We start from the raw sequence: 16,355 nt of genomic DNA on the forward strand, positions 1-16,355 counted from the left end.
GTTTTGTTGATAAGAAAGAATAGTGGTAAATTAGTACTTACTTAAATCCATTCATCTTTTTGACGGCGTTTTCTGCTTCACGCTTCGAAGCAAAGGTGATGAACCTAAAGCCTTTACTGCGTCCGGTTTCTCAATCTTTGATTAATTTCTGTCGTAAGTCAGTTTTCCGATCAAGAAGAGAGCTTGAATAAAAGAAGACCTGAACTAATAAGTTCCTCTACCTGACCCTAATGACTGAATGCTTCCTCTAAATCTTTTCCGAGACTTGGAAAGAAATGTTTCTGACCAGGATTTTGTTCATATTAACCACGGTTTAAGATGATAACGCTTACCCGATATATAATTTTTTACTGCGTTTAGGCATTTTCTCCGGTAAAGCTAAGCCAATAAGCAAGGTGTAGGCAGAATGAAGTAATGTAAACTCTAGCGACGAGGTTGACTAGGTGAGTGGACTAGTAAGTTATTAGGAAAAGAAGAGCCTATTATGTAGCATTGAAATAAATCCTAGGGCCTTCGGATAGATAGACTTTTGAAACTTGTAAATAGCCTTGAGCCAATCTGTTTAGTTAAGATTTGTACGTACTCAGATGTCTACTGGCCGATAAACAAAGTGTGTGCCTGAGGGGAAACTTGTTATCGAACTCTGCGAAATGCCCTTTTGTCATCTTGGGGGTCGAGGGAATATGTATGGAGAAGAGTGTCGGTTAAATTGATTATAAATTTCCATACCACGTTCCAAGGTTGGACATGGCCGTCTTATAGACTTTCCCACTCATGTATAAGAGGGCACAGCCGCACAGGTATGACGGTCGCACTAGATCTACATGACAACTATGGAGCGGCCGCTGTACCGGAATATTAGTTGTTCCGAACCGTAAGGACCCACCGAGCGGCCGCAACGATCGACGCCTCTCCAACACCCAACCCCAGACCAACTTGCAAATGAAAACTTTAGGCAAAATATAGTATGGATAACGAGGCTCCTCGGGCTTGCGCTTCATGCAAAAGAAACAAACGTGGCTGTGACAAGACCCTCCCAAAGTGTGGATTGTGCATCAGGTTCGTTTCTTGTCAGGTATCCTTCTATCCCATGCTTATCATTATTCGGAGTTAGGTATAATCGAATTTGTGACTACTCAGAGACCTCACAATTTAACCACAAGGATGAGATCGAAGAGCTACGGAACCGGATTCAAGAAATTGAACAACGCCTAACACCCTTCACTTTAACCCCAGCTGCATCTTCCATAAGCGAACTACTCAACCCTGATAATTCTCTGCAAAATGGACTTGATCAAAACTTATCAACAGTGGCTTCCTATCTTGACTCTGAGACTTGGTCCACTTGCAATATGCCCAAAACTTCCAATCACATTCCTGCTTCAGAAGAGATGTCTGCCTTCCTTGGCAACTCAGAAATGGAAGACATCAAATACCGTTATTTCAATTCCGTGCATACCTGGATGCCTATTGTGAGCAAGATTCGGTTGGAGCGCATCACTAAATGCGCACCTGGACTTTTAAAATCAGATACACTGCTATTGATATTGTGTATGAAACTCATCTGCACGCACGACCAAAGCGAAGACAGAAACCTCTACAATGTGGCTAAGAAACTGAGCCAAGAGCTTGAGCTGAAGGGTTTAATCACAGTTCGCACAGTACAGGCTGCCCTCATCCTTTGCGTCTACGAAGTGGGGCATGCTATTTTCCCGGCTGCCTTCCTCAACATCAGCTGCTGCGCGCGACAAGGCGTTGCCCTCGGCCTGCACAATAAATTGGCACCTCAGCTAGCCGGTAGTCCCAGAAGTTGGGTAGACTGGGAGGAGAGACAGAGGGTGTGGTGGATGGTTGTGATTCTTGACAGGTGAGAAATTATGCTTTGTCGGCACGCCAGGCTACAAACTAACCTACACCTAGGTATATTGCGATCGGCTATGCTCATCGACCCTTGTGCACTGAAGATCCCAATAAAGACACTCTCCTTCCAGCGAGTGATAGTGCTTGGGATGATGGAGTGAGATTCTCGATCCGATGTTCAATATCATGAACAACCTTGTATTGTTTCTAAATCTTTTCTTCTCCAGGAAATGATGTGTCCCGAACGTGTGCTCCTTTCGTCAAATAGCGATACACCAGTCAGTGCCTTCGCACGACTAGCGCAGGCATCCAATCTACTGGGCCGTGTCATCAAACATTGCAACGAAACTTCACTGGAGCTTGGATTCGTCCTGGACAACTTCGAACGGCTCACACAGACAATAATCGCATTTTTGCAACTATTGACCACAAGTGAAGACTCATCTTTGAACTCATTGAGTACTGCAACCGCAATCTGCTTCAGGTGAAAATGTCTTGTGATATTACGGCATCGGCTCCTGTTAACAACATCTAGTGCCTTGTTCAAGCTAGCGAGCCACCACTCATGTGATATGCACATTGAAAGTGAAGATCTTGGTCTCGAGTTGGCCTCTCGCCTCCGGGAGAATATGCAACGAAGTGTCCAGATGTTGAAAGACATTTCAAATCAAGTGATCTTGTTCATTCAAGATGCCAGACAGTCCCTTACCCCACAAAGAATAGAGCTGGTGTCACCGTTAGTCTTGAATTGCATATATAGTTCTACTGCCAATCTTTCGTGGATGGGCATCGAGAATGGCGCTCCACAGTACGCCATTGGAAAGGCCGTCTGTGAAGAAATGCTCCACTTCTTAAGTGCTAGATGGAACGCAGCCAGTGAGTATATCGCCACCTACCTTTGGGTTTAGAAATCGAATCCTAACAATCAATGATTTGCTACTAGATGCATACTTGGAACTGCAAAGAGTTGCGGACCTGGATCAAGAGGAGCATAGCTAGGGCTGTTGCCTTTAGACCTCATGCCCACTTGAATCAACTTTGTCTTCTGGTTCTACAACTGCGAAACTTTACAGAGACGTCCAGTGCGGCGTGCGGAAAAGCAACTCTTTTTTTTCAGGAACATAAAAGAGCCGAGAGAAACGAAGGTCGCTCCTGTTCGTACTTGTCATTTGCTGGTCCATTATCAGCTAGAAGGCTTCGATCCACGCCTCTAGTTCTGTCAGTGCAGAACAGTATAGTAGAATTGGGTGCTAGTCTTATCTGCAGTGGCCACAATCTGTGAATAGCATCGCCGAAGAGCTCTCCATGCATTTTGAACATCACGCAACGGGGGAAGAGCTTGAAGTTGAAGGATACGTAAAATGAGATAAGGTCATTTATTCGAAGGCGTACCAGCATCGGAGACTCCACGAAAGAAATACTTCATCAAATCAAAGGGGTGTTCGTAACGCCATGGGAAACCTCTTGCCACTGCATGATAGAGGATAATGTGCAAAGTAACTGCCGGACGAGGATGGCGAAAACAATCTGGCGGTGCTAACCCGCAGAGTAGATCCATTTCCATATCAGCTCGCGTTCAGATGGGGGCGGGGAATATGCTAGGCTGAATCCACTTATAAAAGCATTGAGGGGTTATCTCCCATCTCCTTCTTCACAAACTCCATAAAGATAGTTATTTTACCATGACTAGGCAATTAACTTGGCTTGTTACTGGCTGTTCCTCTGGTATAGGAGAGGCTTTCGTTCGAGCCATTCTTGATAAGGTCTGTATTTACATTGAAAAGGAAAAAGAAAACCGAACTCAAATACTCACTTAGGGAGACCGAGTGATTGCCACAGCACGTCCAAATAAAGGGGTTTCCGGTGTAGATCGACTAGCCTCCCTGAAAGAGGCCGGCGCCGCGACCATAGAGCTGGATGTTTTGACTCCACAAGAAGAGCTGAACGCCAAAGCTAAAGAGGCATGGGCTATCTACGGCCAAGTGGACGTACTGGTCAACAACGCGGGCTACATTGAGGCAGGAATCTTCGAAGAACTCGAGTAAGCTACGCCTTTCTCATCTTAGAATCTATCTAGTCAACCACAGCGAAAAAAAACCATGATCAACTCTCTGCGAGCGAATGTTCTTGGTCCGCTCAACTTTACCAGGGCATTTCTCCCTCTGATGAGAACAGCCAAGACTGGCACTCTCCTCTTCGTCGGCTCACTGGGCATATACTACGGCGCTCTGGGTGCGAACTGCTACATCGGCTCGAAGGGCTTAAAAGAAGGACTGGTACCCAATCTTGCTGTGGAAGTCGCCTCGTTTGGTATTCGAACTTCAATCCTGACTTTTGGCAATTTCCGTACTGAGGTCATGTCTCCGGAGAACATGAAATTTGGAGCTACCAATCCCCAGCCCGAGTATGAAGAGCTCAACAACCTGATCAAGCTTGGCCTCAGTGCGCAAAATAAGAACCAGCCGGGTGATCCCAGGAAGGCATGCGAGCTCGTCATCGAGGCTGTGAGGGGTGAGGGTCGGTGTGCGGGGAATGAGCTGCCTTTGAGGCTGCCTGTTGGCCCGGATGCACTCGCTTGTATCAGAGCTAGCTGTACAGAGAAATTGGCGCTCTGCGATGAGTGGGATGCCATTAGCTCTCAGACAGACCTAACCATTCGACCAGAAATGTCGTTTCATGTACAGAACGCAGGAGGTATATTTTCAATCAAACCCCGAAATGTCAATTATGTTTTAAGTTGATTCACGCTCTCAATGTCGGAATTGAATCATAGGCCCGTCATGTGTACTCGTAAACACATCGCGCATCTGAAATTCTCCAAAATGATCCCTACCCCAAGAAGGTTCCCAAAATGTTCTTGCTTCCACCATTACTCCCTTGCTTTCGGGCTCAAGTCTCATATCATATAGCCACAGTAGTCGAGCCAAAATAATACCCATCTCCTGATACGCAAGATGTTTCCCAACACAGCCAGTGCGACCAGCTCCGAATGGCGTGAGAGCAGGCCTCTGTTCTGCGGGTGTCCCATCTATTCAGCGCTCTGGGCGGAACTCATAGGGCTCGGGCCAGTATTCGGCTGTGTGGTGGAGTGCGTAGGTGGGCACACCCACATCTGTGCCTGCGGGTACATAGTAGCGGCCCCCATCAACCTCTAAGCCTCCCGCCAGTACTTCACGAGGCAAAATTCCACCGAGTGGTGGTGAAAGTCGCATGGATTCATTGATGCAGGCGAAGAGAAAGGAGCAGCTGTTAAGTGCAGGGCTAATTCGAATGGCTTCCACGTCTGTAGTGCTGATCCCGCTGAATGCATTGTCTACTTCGGGTTGAACACGAGCGTATTGTTGCTTGTTATGCAGTAGATAAAACAAAGTGGCGGTTATGGTAGTGGCGGTAGTGTCTGAACCTGTAACAATAAGGATACCAGTCTCCGGGTCCCGGGCGTCAAGCAAGGCGGAGAAGAGATCTCTGTTTGGCAGCGTGGAGGGATCTTGTGCGACACGCCACATAGACTGGGCTGCGGATAAGTCGAAGAGTTCCTGCACACCTTTGACTAACGAAGGGAAGCAAATCTGATCTAGTCTCGATTTTAGAATGGTTGGCATATGGCCCGTGAGATTGATGCCGCTGGTTCCCAAAGACATCAGATCCAGAATGTGGCGATCAGCGGAACTGGCCTGGATGGACCACTTCCTGGAGAACGTCACATCTCACATGACATCTGAAAGAAGATACTGGATACGCTGGGTCAGGCTGTGAGAGCGGCTCCATTATCCGGTGACACGAACGTCTTCCGGTAAATATGTGCAAAGTACCCGGACGTTCTGGAGAATCAGCTCCTCGAGACCCTTGACCGCAGAGGAACTCAGTGCACTGCTCGTAATACGACGCTTTACGGCATGCGTCCTGCGATCAATTGTCGTCAAGCTCGCTGGAACGGAGAAGAAATGGTTGAAGACGCTGTAGACTTGAGACTTCTGTGTATTGGCACGTACACCATATATCTCGAGTACAGCTTTTTCGGTACAAAAAGACACTCGATTGGGATCGGACCGTACGGCTGATCCATATGTCTGATGGAGACGCAAGAAGTCTAAATGGCGATCACCGACCATACATTGATACACATTGTACCAATCCGTCGCTGCCGCAAGCCACGGACCTGGGTAGTGAACAACAATTGAAGCGGATGAAAACTTCAGCGGTAAATCAAGACAGCCAGGAGCTAGGTCAAAGCCAGGTTAGAATTTGAAGAGGAAAAGCTGACCACGGTGCATGCTAGTACGTTATGTATCATGTATCATGTATGCATGTGGTAACTTCATGCATATTATACGCCCCCTCCCTATCAAGCCCCCAAGCACCAATGCCAGCGCTGTTGATCGACGTTGTAATCAATGTACTAACTGGTTTCAACGTGGCCAAAATAGGCTGATGAGGGTATTATATGGGATGCATTTAACAAAAGATTCAGTATCTCAGTATGAACGGGCAGACCAAATTTATTGTATGGATTGCTCTTGGACAAATAGGATAATATACGATAAATGCAATAATATTTCAGTCCCGATTCTTTCCGGACATTGCCAATAGAATGTGATGATAAGAACAAGGCATTAGCGTTGTTATGGGCGCTAATACGCGTCCTCTGAGCCTCATGGTGGGGCGCAGCCTCAAGAAACTGCTGGTCTCCCCCGGGGATTTGAGGTCTCATCTTTCCAAGATTTTTGCCTTCACCACTTCTCTTCAACTTCGATATTCTTACTTGGCCCTCAGAATGCCTTCCTTTCGAAGCATGCCCGATCTAGCTTTAGAAGGATTTCTGTATGCTCTATTATTATTAGTTGCCGTTCCCGCTATCGGCATAGTAATTGGCATGGTGTGCTTCATGGTCTTTCTCGTCACATCCATCGTCAGTTGGTTCGGTACCGACATCTGGGAAGCCCTGGAGAAGGCATTCGATGAACAAAAACAACACCGGCTTGCCACAGCCGCGAATTCGATCTCGAAGATGTTTTCCTCTGATGAGGAAAAAACAAAACAACTTGCCTTTCTCGAAAAAAAGAAGGCCCTCCTCCACGAGGGTATAGTTCTGGCGCAACGAGACGTTTACCACGCCGAGGAGATTGAACGTTCTTCGAAAAGCGAATCGGTACCTGCACAACAAGCAAGACTCCGCAAGCACCAACAAGGGTCAAAAGAGGCATCTGATGAGCTGTTCAAAAGTTGGCGGAAATACAAAACTCTCCTTGAGGAATGTCCGAAGGGTGCTTGGATCCGCGAGGATGAGAGGAATCAGTCGAAGAAGCTGGCTTCACGAGAAGAACAGGCGACATGTAAATACCGACAAGGCTGCTGCGCGTTTGAGTGTGGTTGCTGTGAGAAAATTCGAGCGTTCACAGAAGCCCAACGACAAAGACCCGAGATTTACTTCCACGCTCATTGCACCTCAGACTGTTCATGTTGCCTTCGCCGGGATTTGCGAACATTTAGTTGTGAGCCTGAAGGTGATGAAATCCTTCTTTGAGCACCCGTGACGTTGGACCGTTCCAACGTTTCTCGGATTTGAATTTCCCTTCGATCGTATTCTTATGTGCATGCCGATGTTCTTCGATGGTTTCCATTTTCATGGGCATAGATCTTTTGTTCGTGCAGATCATCATTTGATCTGGAAGAAGAGTCAAGATTACATCACATGTCGCTGTTATTTTGCAGTCTTGCAATTCGAAACTGGAGCGGCGACTGCCAGGATGATCAAATCGACACACGCAAGAACTATTTCATACTGAGGCAACACTCCAAGGTCGGAGTAAGCGAAGTATATGGGGGGATGCCAGACTTTATAAAAGTTTTGCCTCTCAATATCGGTACAGAATCTCCCAGAGCAAAAGGAACAATATTGGGAAAGAAGATTTTAGTCCTAGTATCTAAAAATGACATACTTATAGCCATCTCTTTTTAAGCACTTTTCACGTAATGTTGCCTGATCATTGCGAGTGGCGGATTCGATTTGTTCGCCATAAAGGTTCTGAATAGAGTCATCAAGCCCAACCCGGGGGGAAGATTAATGGATGGCGTACGGCCGCCTTGGGATAGCATCGGATGTAATCTACCGGTATCAGTAGTACCTTACCGGGGGCCGAGAATCAGTGGTAATCCACAGGCAGTAGTTGATCGGCCAGGCAGGTATAGTTGACTAACGCGACGTGATTTGCTGACGTAAGGGAGCACATTATGCACGTGATCTGTATTCCTCCCATAATAGGACTAGCGCTTCCGGGTCATCGAATTGTGCTCTGGATCTTGCCTTGAAGACCCCAAGAACTCCGAGTATCGTCCCTCTCCATTGACCATAATGGGTCCTCAGATGAAGATGTTTGCTGGGCCTTTATCGGCTTGCGTTCGGCCAACATGTAGGAAATTTCCCGCACCCGCAATGCTTGTCCATGGCTTGAAACTGACCATTATTCTCCAGGCCTGTCGTCCGCATCGCTAGCACCCTTCTCTCTGGCACGATCCTTCTCCAACACATCTTCCGCCCTTGACTGGCTCACCCCGAAGTTTGCCGAGAAATCCAAGTCGCCCAAGGGCCGTCCCCATGTCGCGACCGGTGGATCCACACGAGGAACTACAGTCGTGTGGGGAGATTACGGAATTCGCATGAAGGACCACGACCGTCGGATGCCCGCCTCGGCTCTTAAGATCGCAGAGGAGACCATCAAGCGCCGGTTGAGAGGAATGAACTATAAGCTGTACAAGCGCGTGAGCGCCAACATTGGTGTCTACACCAAGGGTAATGAGCAGCGTATGGGTAAGGGTAAGGGTAAATTCGACTACTGGACTGTCCGGTTGCCTGTTAGCCGTGTTGTGTTCGAGGTGAAGGGAGATTTGCACGAGAAAGTTGCCCGCGAGGCTTTCAGATTGGCTGGCCATAAGTTGCCTGGTGAGTCTCATTTGCTGTTTACAAATTGCGTTATCATCGCATCAGTGACATGGATAACTAATTATAACGCCTCCATAGGTCTCTGGGAATTCGTCAAGAAGGATGACCCGCCTGTCGTCGGCATCACCAAGCTCGGCAACGGCGTGACTCTTGAGTCTCTCAAGCGCGCACGCAGAAACCCTCCGCTCGGCACCAACAAGATCGAAAACCCTCCCCAAACCACTTCCTCCAGCACTTCCCCCACCCAATAAATAGTCGCAAATGTTCGCACTGTTTCTGACGCGCGTTTCCCGTCAATCTTTCTCATGTTGAACTAAGCCCCGACCCCGGAGCCGGGCCCATACCCCTGCTGCCTCCTGGCCTTCGCAGATGCTGCATCCTCTGCGCTGTCGAAATCCAAATCTTCTGTACATTATTGTCAGCTTCGTCCTCTTCCGCGGCCGTTGACCCCGGCCTTCTGGCAGACTTTTTGTTATATTAAGAGTTTAGACAAAAATATTTCTCTATAAACCTACCTTTATCAGGCTGAATGATGCCCATTCCTAGTCTCTGTGCTTGTTTGTCTTCTTCTCCAGACGCGGGAGAGTCAGTCGGATCCACAATGGCTGTCGTTAAACTTTTGGTGTGCGGCTCGCCACCTAGCACAGTCAGCTTCTTATATCTGTAAACTGGATTGAAATCTGACATACCCCCTAATTGTCCAGTCTGCTTGGCAGGCGTGATCATGAATTCCCGGATTGACTCGTATCTATGCACGAGTTGAAGATGTTAGCTCGTGGGTGTGCAATGTATGCCGGGGGATCATACTGAGTGCTCTCTCCGCCGGGCTCCATATCAATCAGTCGTGGATCGTCCATCGCGGAGTTTGGACAAACGTGGTATATATTATTATATGAAAATTTTGGGAGGGCTCTTGATTATTCACTTGTTCTTTGGTTTATAAATCTGGGGAAAGACAAGACGACGTTTACATATGATTTGGGGACTCGGTCCTATGACTATATGTGATGACGTAGCCATAGTGAGCAACCTTGGACGACCTACAGTACCAAGTTTCAAGGCAAGATACAATCTCTCGTTCTGATGAACTTAATTTCACGTATTCCTATTGGTTTTTATTCGACCATTCACTACCAGGTGGGTACATGGCTCACAAATTGCAGCTCGCAACGCCAGGATCCCTCAACAAAAAAATCAAAATGCCTTTATGCGCCGAGAACAAGAAATGTGAAGCAACAGTTCTGCCAATACTTAGGACCTTCTTGGATTCTTTGAACTGGTGACTTCGTTTTGTAGTATACAATCATCATTCATGCGTTGGAATGTGGGCTCCATTTCCGGATCCTAGAAATCCATACCCATCAAATAACTAGAGGACAATTAGCATATGCTATGTATGAATTCCGGACTGTCGACTGACCTCTCGTAGATGCGCATGAACTTGGCGACGAAGGCTTCGAGGTGGAAAATCACTTTCTATATTCATATAAATATTAGCGCTGCTATCAACGGGTTTTAAAAGGTGGACTTACGCTTCCCAGTCTGATCCGGTGCTCATAGAATGCAGACCACTTAATCACATCGGCTTTGAGCGCATCATCTACCTTTGCAACAAGCTTGAAAGTCAAGGTCTAAGCCATTTATTCATTAGTTGCGGAATTTGCACATCCTCGATGATTAAACATACCTTGAGAACCGTTGACGGGGGAATGCAATGAGTCAAGAGATCGTAGAGACGGGCACGAACTTGCAACAGCCGGGCTGGAGAACGTTCTGCAAGAATCTCATCCGCAATAACAGAGATAAGCGCCTCCCAGTCGGGAGGAGGAATAGGACTATTGTCTGTGACTTTCTCACTGCACACCGAAGATAGTCAGTCTCTCGCTGGTCTACAATAACGCACGTCAACAGCACTTACTTCTGTGCATAAATAGATTCGAACATCAGCAACGCACGGCGGAGATTCCGCCCGCTATCTCGCGCAATCCGCTTGTTCAATCCATCGGCCTCTGTCCAGCCCTCCCTCTTCGCAGCAATACGAAGCACTGAGCAAATATCCTGTTCCGTAGGCGCCGCAACTCTGACCAGCAGGCAACGGGAACGAATGGGTGCAATGATATTGGAAGTGCTGTTAGCCAAGAGAATCAAGCGCAAGTTCGGGCTGTATTTCTCCATAGTGCGACGCAGAGCTGCCTGGGCATCACGAGTAAGGTGATCAGCTTCGTTGATCACTACGACCTTGAACCGCTGTTTCGCCGCAAGATCCACCTGCTGCGTTTGTGCAACCTCTTTGAGCAGTTCTTGAATAACGACACGGTCATAGTTCCCGACATCGGCGGGTGTGATCTCGAGATGGTAAACGGAGGAAACGATGTTGAATTCTAGCTTGCGGTTGCTGGTTGTCTGGAATACTCGGGCGTCGATCTTGATCTTTTCCACTCCAGGGCCGTAGAGTTCTTTTAGTGTTGCGATAATGCGTGTCTTCTTGCCTGCACCTGATGGTCCGTATACTAGCAAATGGGGGAAGTCGCCGCTTTGGGCCTGTAATTTCATGCACCTGAGGTCAGCTCCTGCTAACTTTGCCAGTCGAGAGTGCACTTACCAAGGATCGGAGACGATCCGAGAGCTCGGGGTGGTATGTGAGCGCATCAAGCGTCTTCGGTCGCAGTTTGTCAACGAGAAGGGCCATTGTGAGATCCTGGTACCTTGAGAATTAAGATGGTCGTTCGTGGTGTGAAAATGCGGGAGCGGGAGAACGCGTCGAAAACGCGCGACTAATTAATATGTGGCCCGTGCACACTCACTGATCTAGCTCTTTCTCCAGGTATGGAACTTGATACAACATCAGAATTATGCTACAGACTTTTCATAGAAAATGGTACAAGATGATATTTGTTTCTTCATGTATGTACAAATCGACGATCCAATCAAGGTATCGACATTGCGAAATTTCCTTAACTCCAAGATCTATATAGTACACACACAATTGCTGTGGAGATGAGAAGGGAGTGAGCCTACCTCCCTAGGTAGGTTACCTGAAAACCAGGATTTGCGGTGCAAGTATCCCGTATTGGGTTGACAATGCCTGCTAGACTTTTGAGTAAATTCGAGAGTAGCCATTCATGTCGATCACGAGGCGATTGGTTTCAACACCCCGTTATCATCATATTTCGCTTCTGCTTAAGTCAGTACCAGTTACAATTCAATCCAAAAGTGCGAGTGACTTACTGAAGAAAGTATAAGACAGAGTGATCGTATCAATTCCCTTCATATTCGGATCCGTAGCGAAATCCGGGTCAATGAAGAAGAATACGGGCATGTCTACTGACTCGCCCGCATTGAGCTTCTGCTCCTCAAAGCAGAAACACTGAATCTTGCTGAAATAAGGCGCAACCTGGCCTGGAGTCACACTGTATGTTGCAACTCCAATGATATCGTTGGGGCCATTGTTGGTTGCGGTGTAGAAGGCCAGCGCAGTCTCGCCCGGCAGCACGCGGACTTCACGTTGTTGTGGAGTAAACTTCCATGGCAGAACATCGGAGACAGATCCATTGAATGTGATGCGGAGCCGGCGGGAGTCGGTTACGGGAGTCACGCGGGATGCTGTATCCTCACCGCCGCCGCGGTGGGTGGTGATGGGTTGACCGCCCCATCCGGTTTGTTGGCAGATCTATTGTTGCAGAGAATAATCAATTGAGGGGTTCATAGTTAGAGATTGGACTATTTGCCCGCAGGGATTGGATCGTACCATTTTGTAGAGAGGGACGGAACCGTAGGCAAGAGCCACAGTTCCTAGGATCATACTGATGGTGTAGTACCTGTTGAGTCACGGTCAGAATTGAAGGTTCCGCACTGGTATAAAGACTAATCTTACAATGTAGAGCTGTTACGCTGCTGCGACTGAGGAGTGTTGAACGGCGCGGAGGAGGCATGATGTTTCGCATGGAGGAAGGAGTTCCTCGAAAAGTAACGCTTCTCAGCTTCAAATATGCCTTTGCGGAAGTATATTGATCGCGATGGAATCCCAACTGTGAATGTGCGAGGCCCCAACGGGGGGAATAATCTAGAAAACATGGTTCTTGAACTTTGATAGAATCATGCATCGTCCGACTGCACGCCCGCAAGTATCGGCAACCCATGTCACGTGATATGACTTATCGATAAGCGGGAGCTCTGAGTCCAGCTGATCGTTGACTGGCTACTTTTAGAAAAGTGGGTCATCCTTTGTTGTAGATATACAAGTACCTAAGTTACTACTCTAGCAAATCACAAAGTTATAGCTGGTGGGCCATGTAATGACATAGGATTTGAGAATGGCCCATCAGTACCATCATCGCAGATTAATACATATCGGACGAACAAAACATTGGCATTCTCTGAGCGCTTACATTGTAAACATACATCTACATTGGAATGGTCATTTCTTAGTGGGATCATTATTAGTATGTAAATTGGCCACCAAGATCAATTCATGAGAGTGGAAATTAAGGTATGAAATGATCCTCCCATAATAGAATGCACCGAGTACCATGATAACAACCTACACGTTATGTAGGGAAATTCTATCTTTTAGTAATACATTGCGTAAGAGGTTCACAAAAGAAATCATCGGGAAGGTAGTTTAGTTCAACACACTTGTCGTAATGCGGCCGAAAACTCCACGGACCATGCGTGGATTTTCACGGAGACATGTAAAAAGTATGGCGGCGCTGATGGAAAAGGCAATGCGCTCCCGGTATTGATACTACAAGGAAAGAAAAAACGATTAGCATCGCGTGACAACTCCAGAACCGATCACAGACCACACGCCTCGGGTTGAAGGGATAATAGGCACGGTTCATCTGGGTGTGACCGTTTTCATCTGGGCAAAGCGAGGATTGGACATACTTTCTTTTCATATAACCGTGGCAACACCGTGGCCGCAGCCCGAGGTGCCACAAAGAGCGCCAATTCCTGTCTCTTCCGCGCTTTCTCAACCAGTACACTCCAACCACACATGAGACATCCTGCCCCAACGCAGAGACCAGAGTCCCACATTAGCGGAGTGACGGTCTTCGGGTCGAAAATTCTGGGGCCAAGCCGTGTCCGTGCTAGACAAACAGAATAGTAAAACAGGCTCACAAATGAAGCAAGAAACGCAGATGACCGGGCAGCGTCAGAAATAGCGCGGCCCAGTGCAGCCGTGGACTTCATCCCCCTTAGGCGGAGGACAATCTGTAGCGGAATGTAGGTTGCACAGGCAAACCTGAAGGTTCTGGCAAAGCGCGATACTGCGTGCTTCTCGCAATTAGGACCGGCTCCCATGTGTACCATTTCGCATGGAATGGGGGCCACCTTAGATGGATCACCCCATTCTTCAGGCCAATTGTAATCCCTACACATGGATTCAAGGAGCGGCGCTTGGCCTGTATCCTTGCCGTAGACAAAAGTCCCACGGCGAGCGCGACGAAGAGCTTCGATTAAGCGGGTATCCACCTTTGCCACCTCTCCAATCCATTTCTCGTACGTCCGTGGTAACCGCTCGGGAAGATAGAACCAGGCCCACATGACTATAGCCGCACTGGAAGCAAAAACTCCAGCGTCAGCAAGACCAGGAGCCACGGCCTCTATGGCCGTCCAGCGACCTTGGGCCTTGCGGCGGCGATACCAGCGTTTCCATACGATACATGCTATCACGTCGACCGCTCTTGTGACCGTGAAAAGAGTCAGGTCCATCGTCCTCCCGACCAACTCCAGATGGGGACGCCCAAGAGTATTGGTCGGGGTATTGCTAGAGTCATCTTGACTGGAAGAGATTTTCCGAGCCCTGACATCCTGTCGTGAGATTGCACGGTTTTTGTTTAGCAATTGAAAACTGAACCATGCAGATAGGAAGGCGGTGGCGAATTGAAGGAGTTGTTGGCCTCGTTGGGATATCCGAATGTTCCCCTTGGAGGCGGCTACAGTCCATGCGCATATCCGATACAAGAAAACCGGAAGGATGGTTGATCCCCCCACTAAGAGTCCACAGAATGTTGGAAAATTGTTCAGGCGCAGAGGCCCAGCCAGAGTCTGCGCAAGCTATTCGGTTTTCTGTCAGCTGCGTTGTTTCAAACTCCCATATAACGACCCAATTTGCGCACGGGGCCAAAGGTGGAACTCTTGGAACAATTGCCAAGAGATCTGAAATATCAAAAATGGTAATTAAACATACCTCCTGCAGCTTCTGCTTCATGGAAACATTCTTGCTTCCCAATCTTCGGGCAAATGTGATGAGTTTGGGCGTAACGGAGGAGAGATATCCCAAAGCATAAGCGCGGATAATCCTGCCGATCAGTTAGTACTTTGAACTTAATCCTTTCTACTTTTAAAGGCCTCTAATTCTAGAACACCCATTTCGGCCAGGATAGAACTCACGGCTTGAGGATTTGAGCATTCAAGTGTCTATCCGAGAAAATGAGCCGACCTGCAGGTTCCATAGTACCGGGAACCATCATGTCATGATCCGCAGAGGGCCTCAACTAAGCATTGCGCGCCGGGGAAATATCCGGGAGGACCAGACGCGTCGAATTATTGCAATATCAAATTTGGCTCAGTGGTAGCCAATCAGGAGCAGGGATCAAATCTCGCAGTCCTCAGACTTTGAGGGGGAGGTGAGTAACACTTGTGCCCAGACCGAAAATTGGGTAGTATCCTGCGTCTGGAACAGCTGCACGATCGTTGTTTTTTGGGGGTCCCCTATGATCAACCGTGGATCTGTGTAACGAGGGATTAACTTATGTAGGGACCGCGTTCAAGGACTGGTTTACCTAGGTCGTTAGACCTCGGTTCCTGAACAGGAAGAGTCCCCGCTGTGGGCTATGGACTAGGTCCAACTGTATTTCAGGGAAACACACTACCAAGATGACGAAGGATGATCATCCGTGATGGTCGCGCTCCCAAGGTTTTGCGGGGTGTGGAAAGGCGAATATCAAGCCCTCGGGGTTTAATTAATGACCGAATGGGGGAAAGATTGTATGGCTTTTCACCCTGGATGCCGAGCCGAGTTGACTCGACCGCGGATGAGGTTCAAAAGTGGATAGAACAAGAAGTTTTTGCCCGTATGAATGATACCTTGGGGATCTTTTCTGACCTGAATAATGGGGAAACCCCAGTTTTTCCCTGCTTTGTGGTTCGTCAAAGTGGGTTGTGATAGTAATTAAACTGGAGTTCAACGGCCTCGGGGATTCATTGTAAATCAGGTACCGTCAATGTATCCTCCGATGGCCATTTGGACTTATGAATGGTGTAAATTGTGGTTCACATTGTTGTAATTTTGGTAATGTTGTTACGTCACGCGACCGGGTGGAAAATTCACATGTGATTGAAATGATGCGACGAAACAATAATGATCAACTCCACCTTTTCACTTCCCCAGCTTTCTCTCTCTTCGACTTTATTACTGGATGAGGTTCTGTTGCAGTCACTTTGTTCCTAACCGAAGTTTCTTGTCTTGCGAGTTCCAAGTGCTATCCCTCTGCCGCTGACTCGCTGGTCGACTTGATATACTATACGAAGTTCAGAGTATTAAGCCATC

At 47.8% G+C, this 16,355-nt stretch overlaps 9 protein-coding genes across 9 annotated transcripts; 5 read left to right on the forward strand and 4 right to left on the reverse strand.

The window, feature by feature from the left end:
- Positions 1-1,352: 1,352 nt before the first annotated feature.
- Positions 1,353-2,348, forward strand: N7520_005703 (fungal specific transcription factor domain-containing protein; the record flags this gene model as incomplete). Its single annotated transcript, XM_057139637.1, has 3 exons — positions 1,353-1,867; positions 1,921-2,017; positions 2,088-2,348. 3 exons carry the CDS (start codon positions 1,353-1,355, stop codon positions 2,346-2,348), a joined length of 873 nt encoding a protein of 290 aa, XP_056993643.1.
- Positions 2,349-2,432: 84 nt separating this feature from the next.
- On the forward strand, positions 2,433-2,768 carry N7520_005704 (uncharacterized protein; the record flags this gene model as incomplete). The annotated part of the gene is made up of 2 exons (XM_057139638.1): positions 2,433-2,596; positions 2,621-2,768. 2 exons carry the CDS (start codon positions 2,433-2,435, stop codon positions 2,766-2,768), a joined length of 312 nt encoding a protein of 103 aa, XP_056993644.1.
- A 774-nt stretch (positions 2,769-3,542) lies between these two features.
- On the forward strand, positions 3,543-4,601 carry N7520_005705 (uncharacterized protein; the record flags this gene model as incomplete). Its single annotated transcript, XM_057139639.1, has 3 exons — positions 3,543-3,623; positions 3,678-3,901; positions 3,938-4,601. The coding sequence occupies 3 exons, from the start codon at positions 3,543-3,545 to the stop codon at positions 4,599-4,601; spliced, it is 969 nt and encodes a 322-aa protein (XP_056993645.1).
- Positions 4,602-4,892: 291 nt separating this feature from the next.
- N7520_005706 (uncharacterized protein) lies at positions 4,893-5,926 on the reverse strand (the record flags this gene model as incomplete). The annotated part of the gene is made up of 3 exons (XM_057139640.1): positions 4,893-5,546; positions 5,673-5,763; positions 5,853-5,926. 3 exons carry the CDS (start codon positions 5,924-5,926, stop codon positions 4,893-4,895), a joined length of 819 nt encoding a protein of 272 aa, XP_056993646.1.
- Positions 5,927-6,634: 708 nt separating this feature from the next.
- On the forward strand, positions 6,635-7,384 carry N7520_005707 (uncharacterized protein; the record flags this gene model as incomplete). Its single annotated transcript, XM_057139641.1, has 1 exon — positions 6,635-7,384. The coding sequence occupies one exon, from the start codon at positions 6,635-6,637 to the stop codon at positions 7,382-7,384; it is 750 nt and encodes a 249-aa protein (XP_056993647.1).
- Positions 7,385-8,212: 828 nt separating this feature from the next.
- Positions 8,213-9,051, forward strand: N7520_005708 (mitochondrial 54S ribosomal protein uL16m; the record flags this gene model as incomplete). Its single annotated transcript, XM_057139642.1, has 3 exons — positions 8,213-8,270; positions 8,333-8,800; positions 8,879-9,051. The coding sequence occupies 3 exons, from the start codon at positions 8,213-8,215 to the stop codon at positions 9,049-9,051; spliced, it is 699 nt and encodes a 232-aa protein (XP_056993648.1).
- Positions 9,052-9,113: 62 nt separating this feature from the next.
- On the reverse strand, positions 9,114-9,657 carry N7520_005709 (uncharacterized protein; the record flags this gene model as incomplete). The annotated part of the gene is made up of 4 exons (XM_057139643.1): positions 9,114-9,205; positions 9,316-9,438; positions 9,490-9,548; positions 9,608-9,657. The coding sequence occupies 4 exons, from the start codon at positions 9,655-9,657 to the stop codon at positions 9,114-9,116; spliced, it is 324 nt and encodes a 107-aa protein (XP_056993649.1).
- A 487-nt stretch (positions 9,658-10,144) lies between these two features.
- On the reverse strand, positions 10,145-11,489 carry N7520_005710 (replication factor C subunit 5; the record flags this gene model as incomplete). Its single annotated transcript, XM_057139644.1, has 6 exons — positions 10,145-10,169; positions 10,221-10,276; positions 10,333-10,431; positions 10,488-10,656; positions 10,719-11,341; positions 11,403-11,489. The coding sequence occupies 6 exons, from the start codon at positions 11,487-11,489 to the stop codon at positions 10,145-10,147; spliced, it is 1,059 nt and encodes a 352-aa protein (XP_056993650.1).
- A 440-nt stretch (positions 11,490-11,929) lies between these two features.
- On the reverse strand, positions 11,930-15,273 carry N7520_005711 (cytochrome c oxidase assembly protein; the record flags this gene model as incomplete). The annotated part of the gene is made up of 8 exons (XM_057139645.1): positions 11,930-11,976; positions 12,029-12,470; positions 12,549-12,618; positions 12,675-12,863; positions 13,432-13,544; positions 13,688-14,860; positions 14,994-15,105; positions 15,197-15,273. 8 exons carry the CDS (start codon positions 15,271-15,273, stop codon positions 11,930-11,932), a joined length of 2,223 nt encoding a protein of 740 aa, XP_056993651.1.
- Between the last annotated feature and the right edge of the window lie 1,082 nt (positions 15,274-16,355).

Source organism: Penicillium odoratum (genome assembly GCF_028828045.1).
Source record: "Penicillium odoratum strain IBT 22623 chromosome Unknown utg000005l_segment0_segment0, whole genome shotgun sequence".
Classification (NCBI taxonomy): Eukaryota; Fungi; Ascomycota; class Eurotiomycetes; order Eurotiales; family Aspergillaceae; genus Penicillium; species Penicillium odoratum.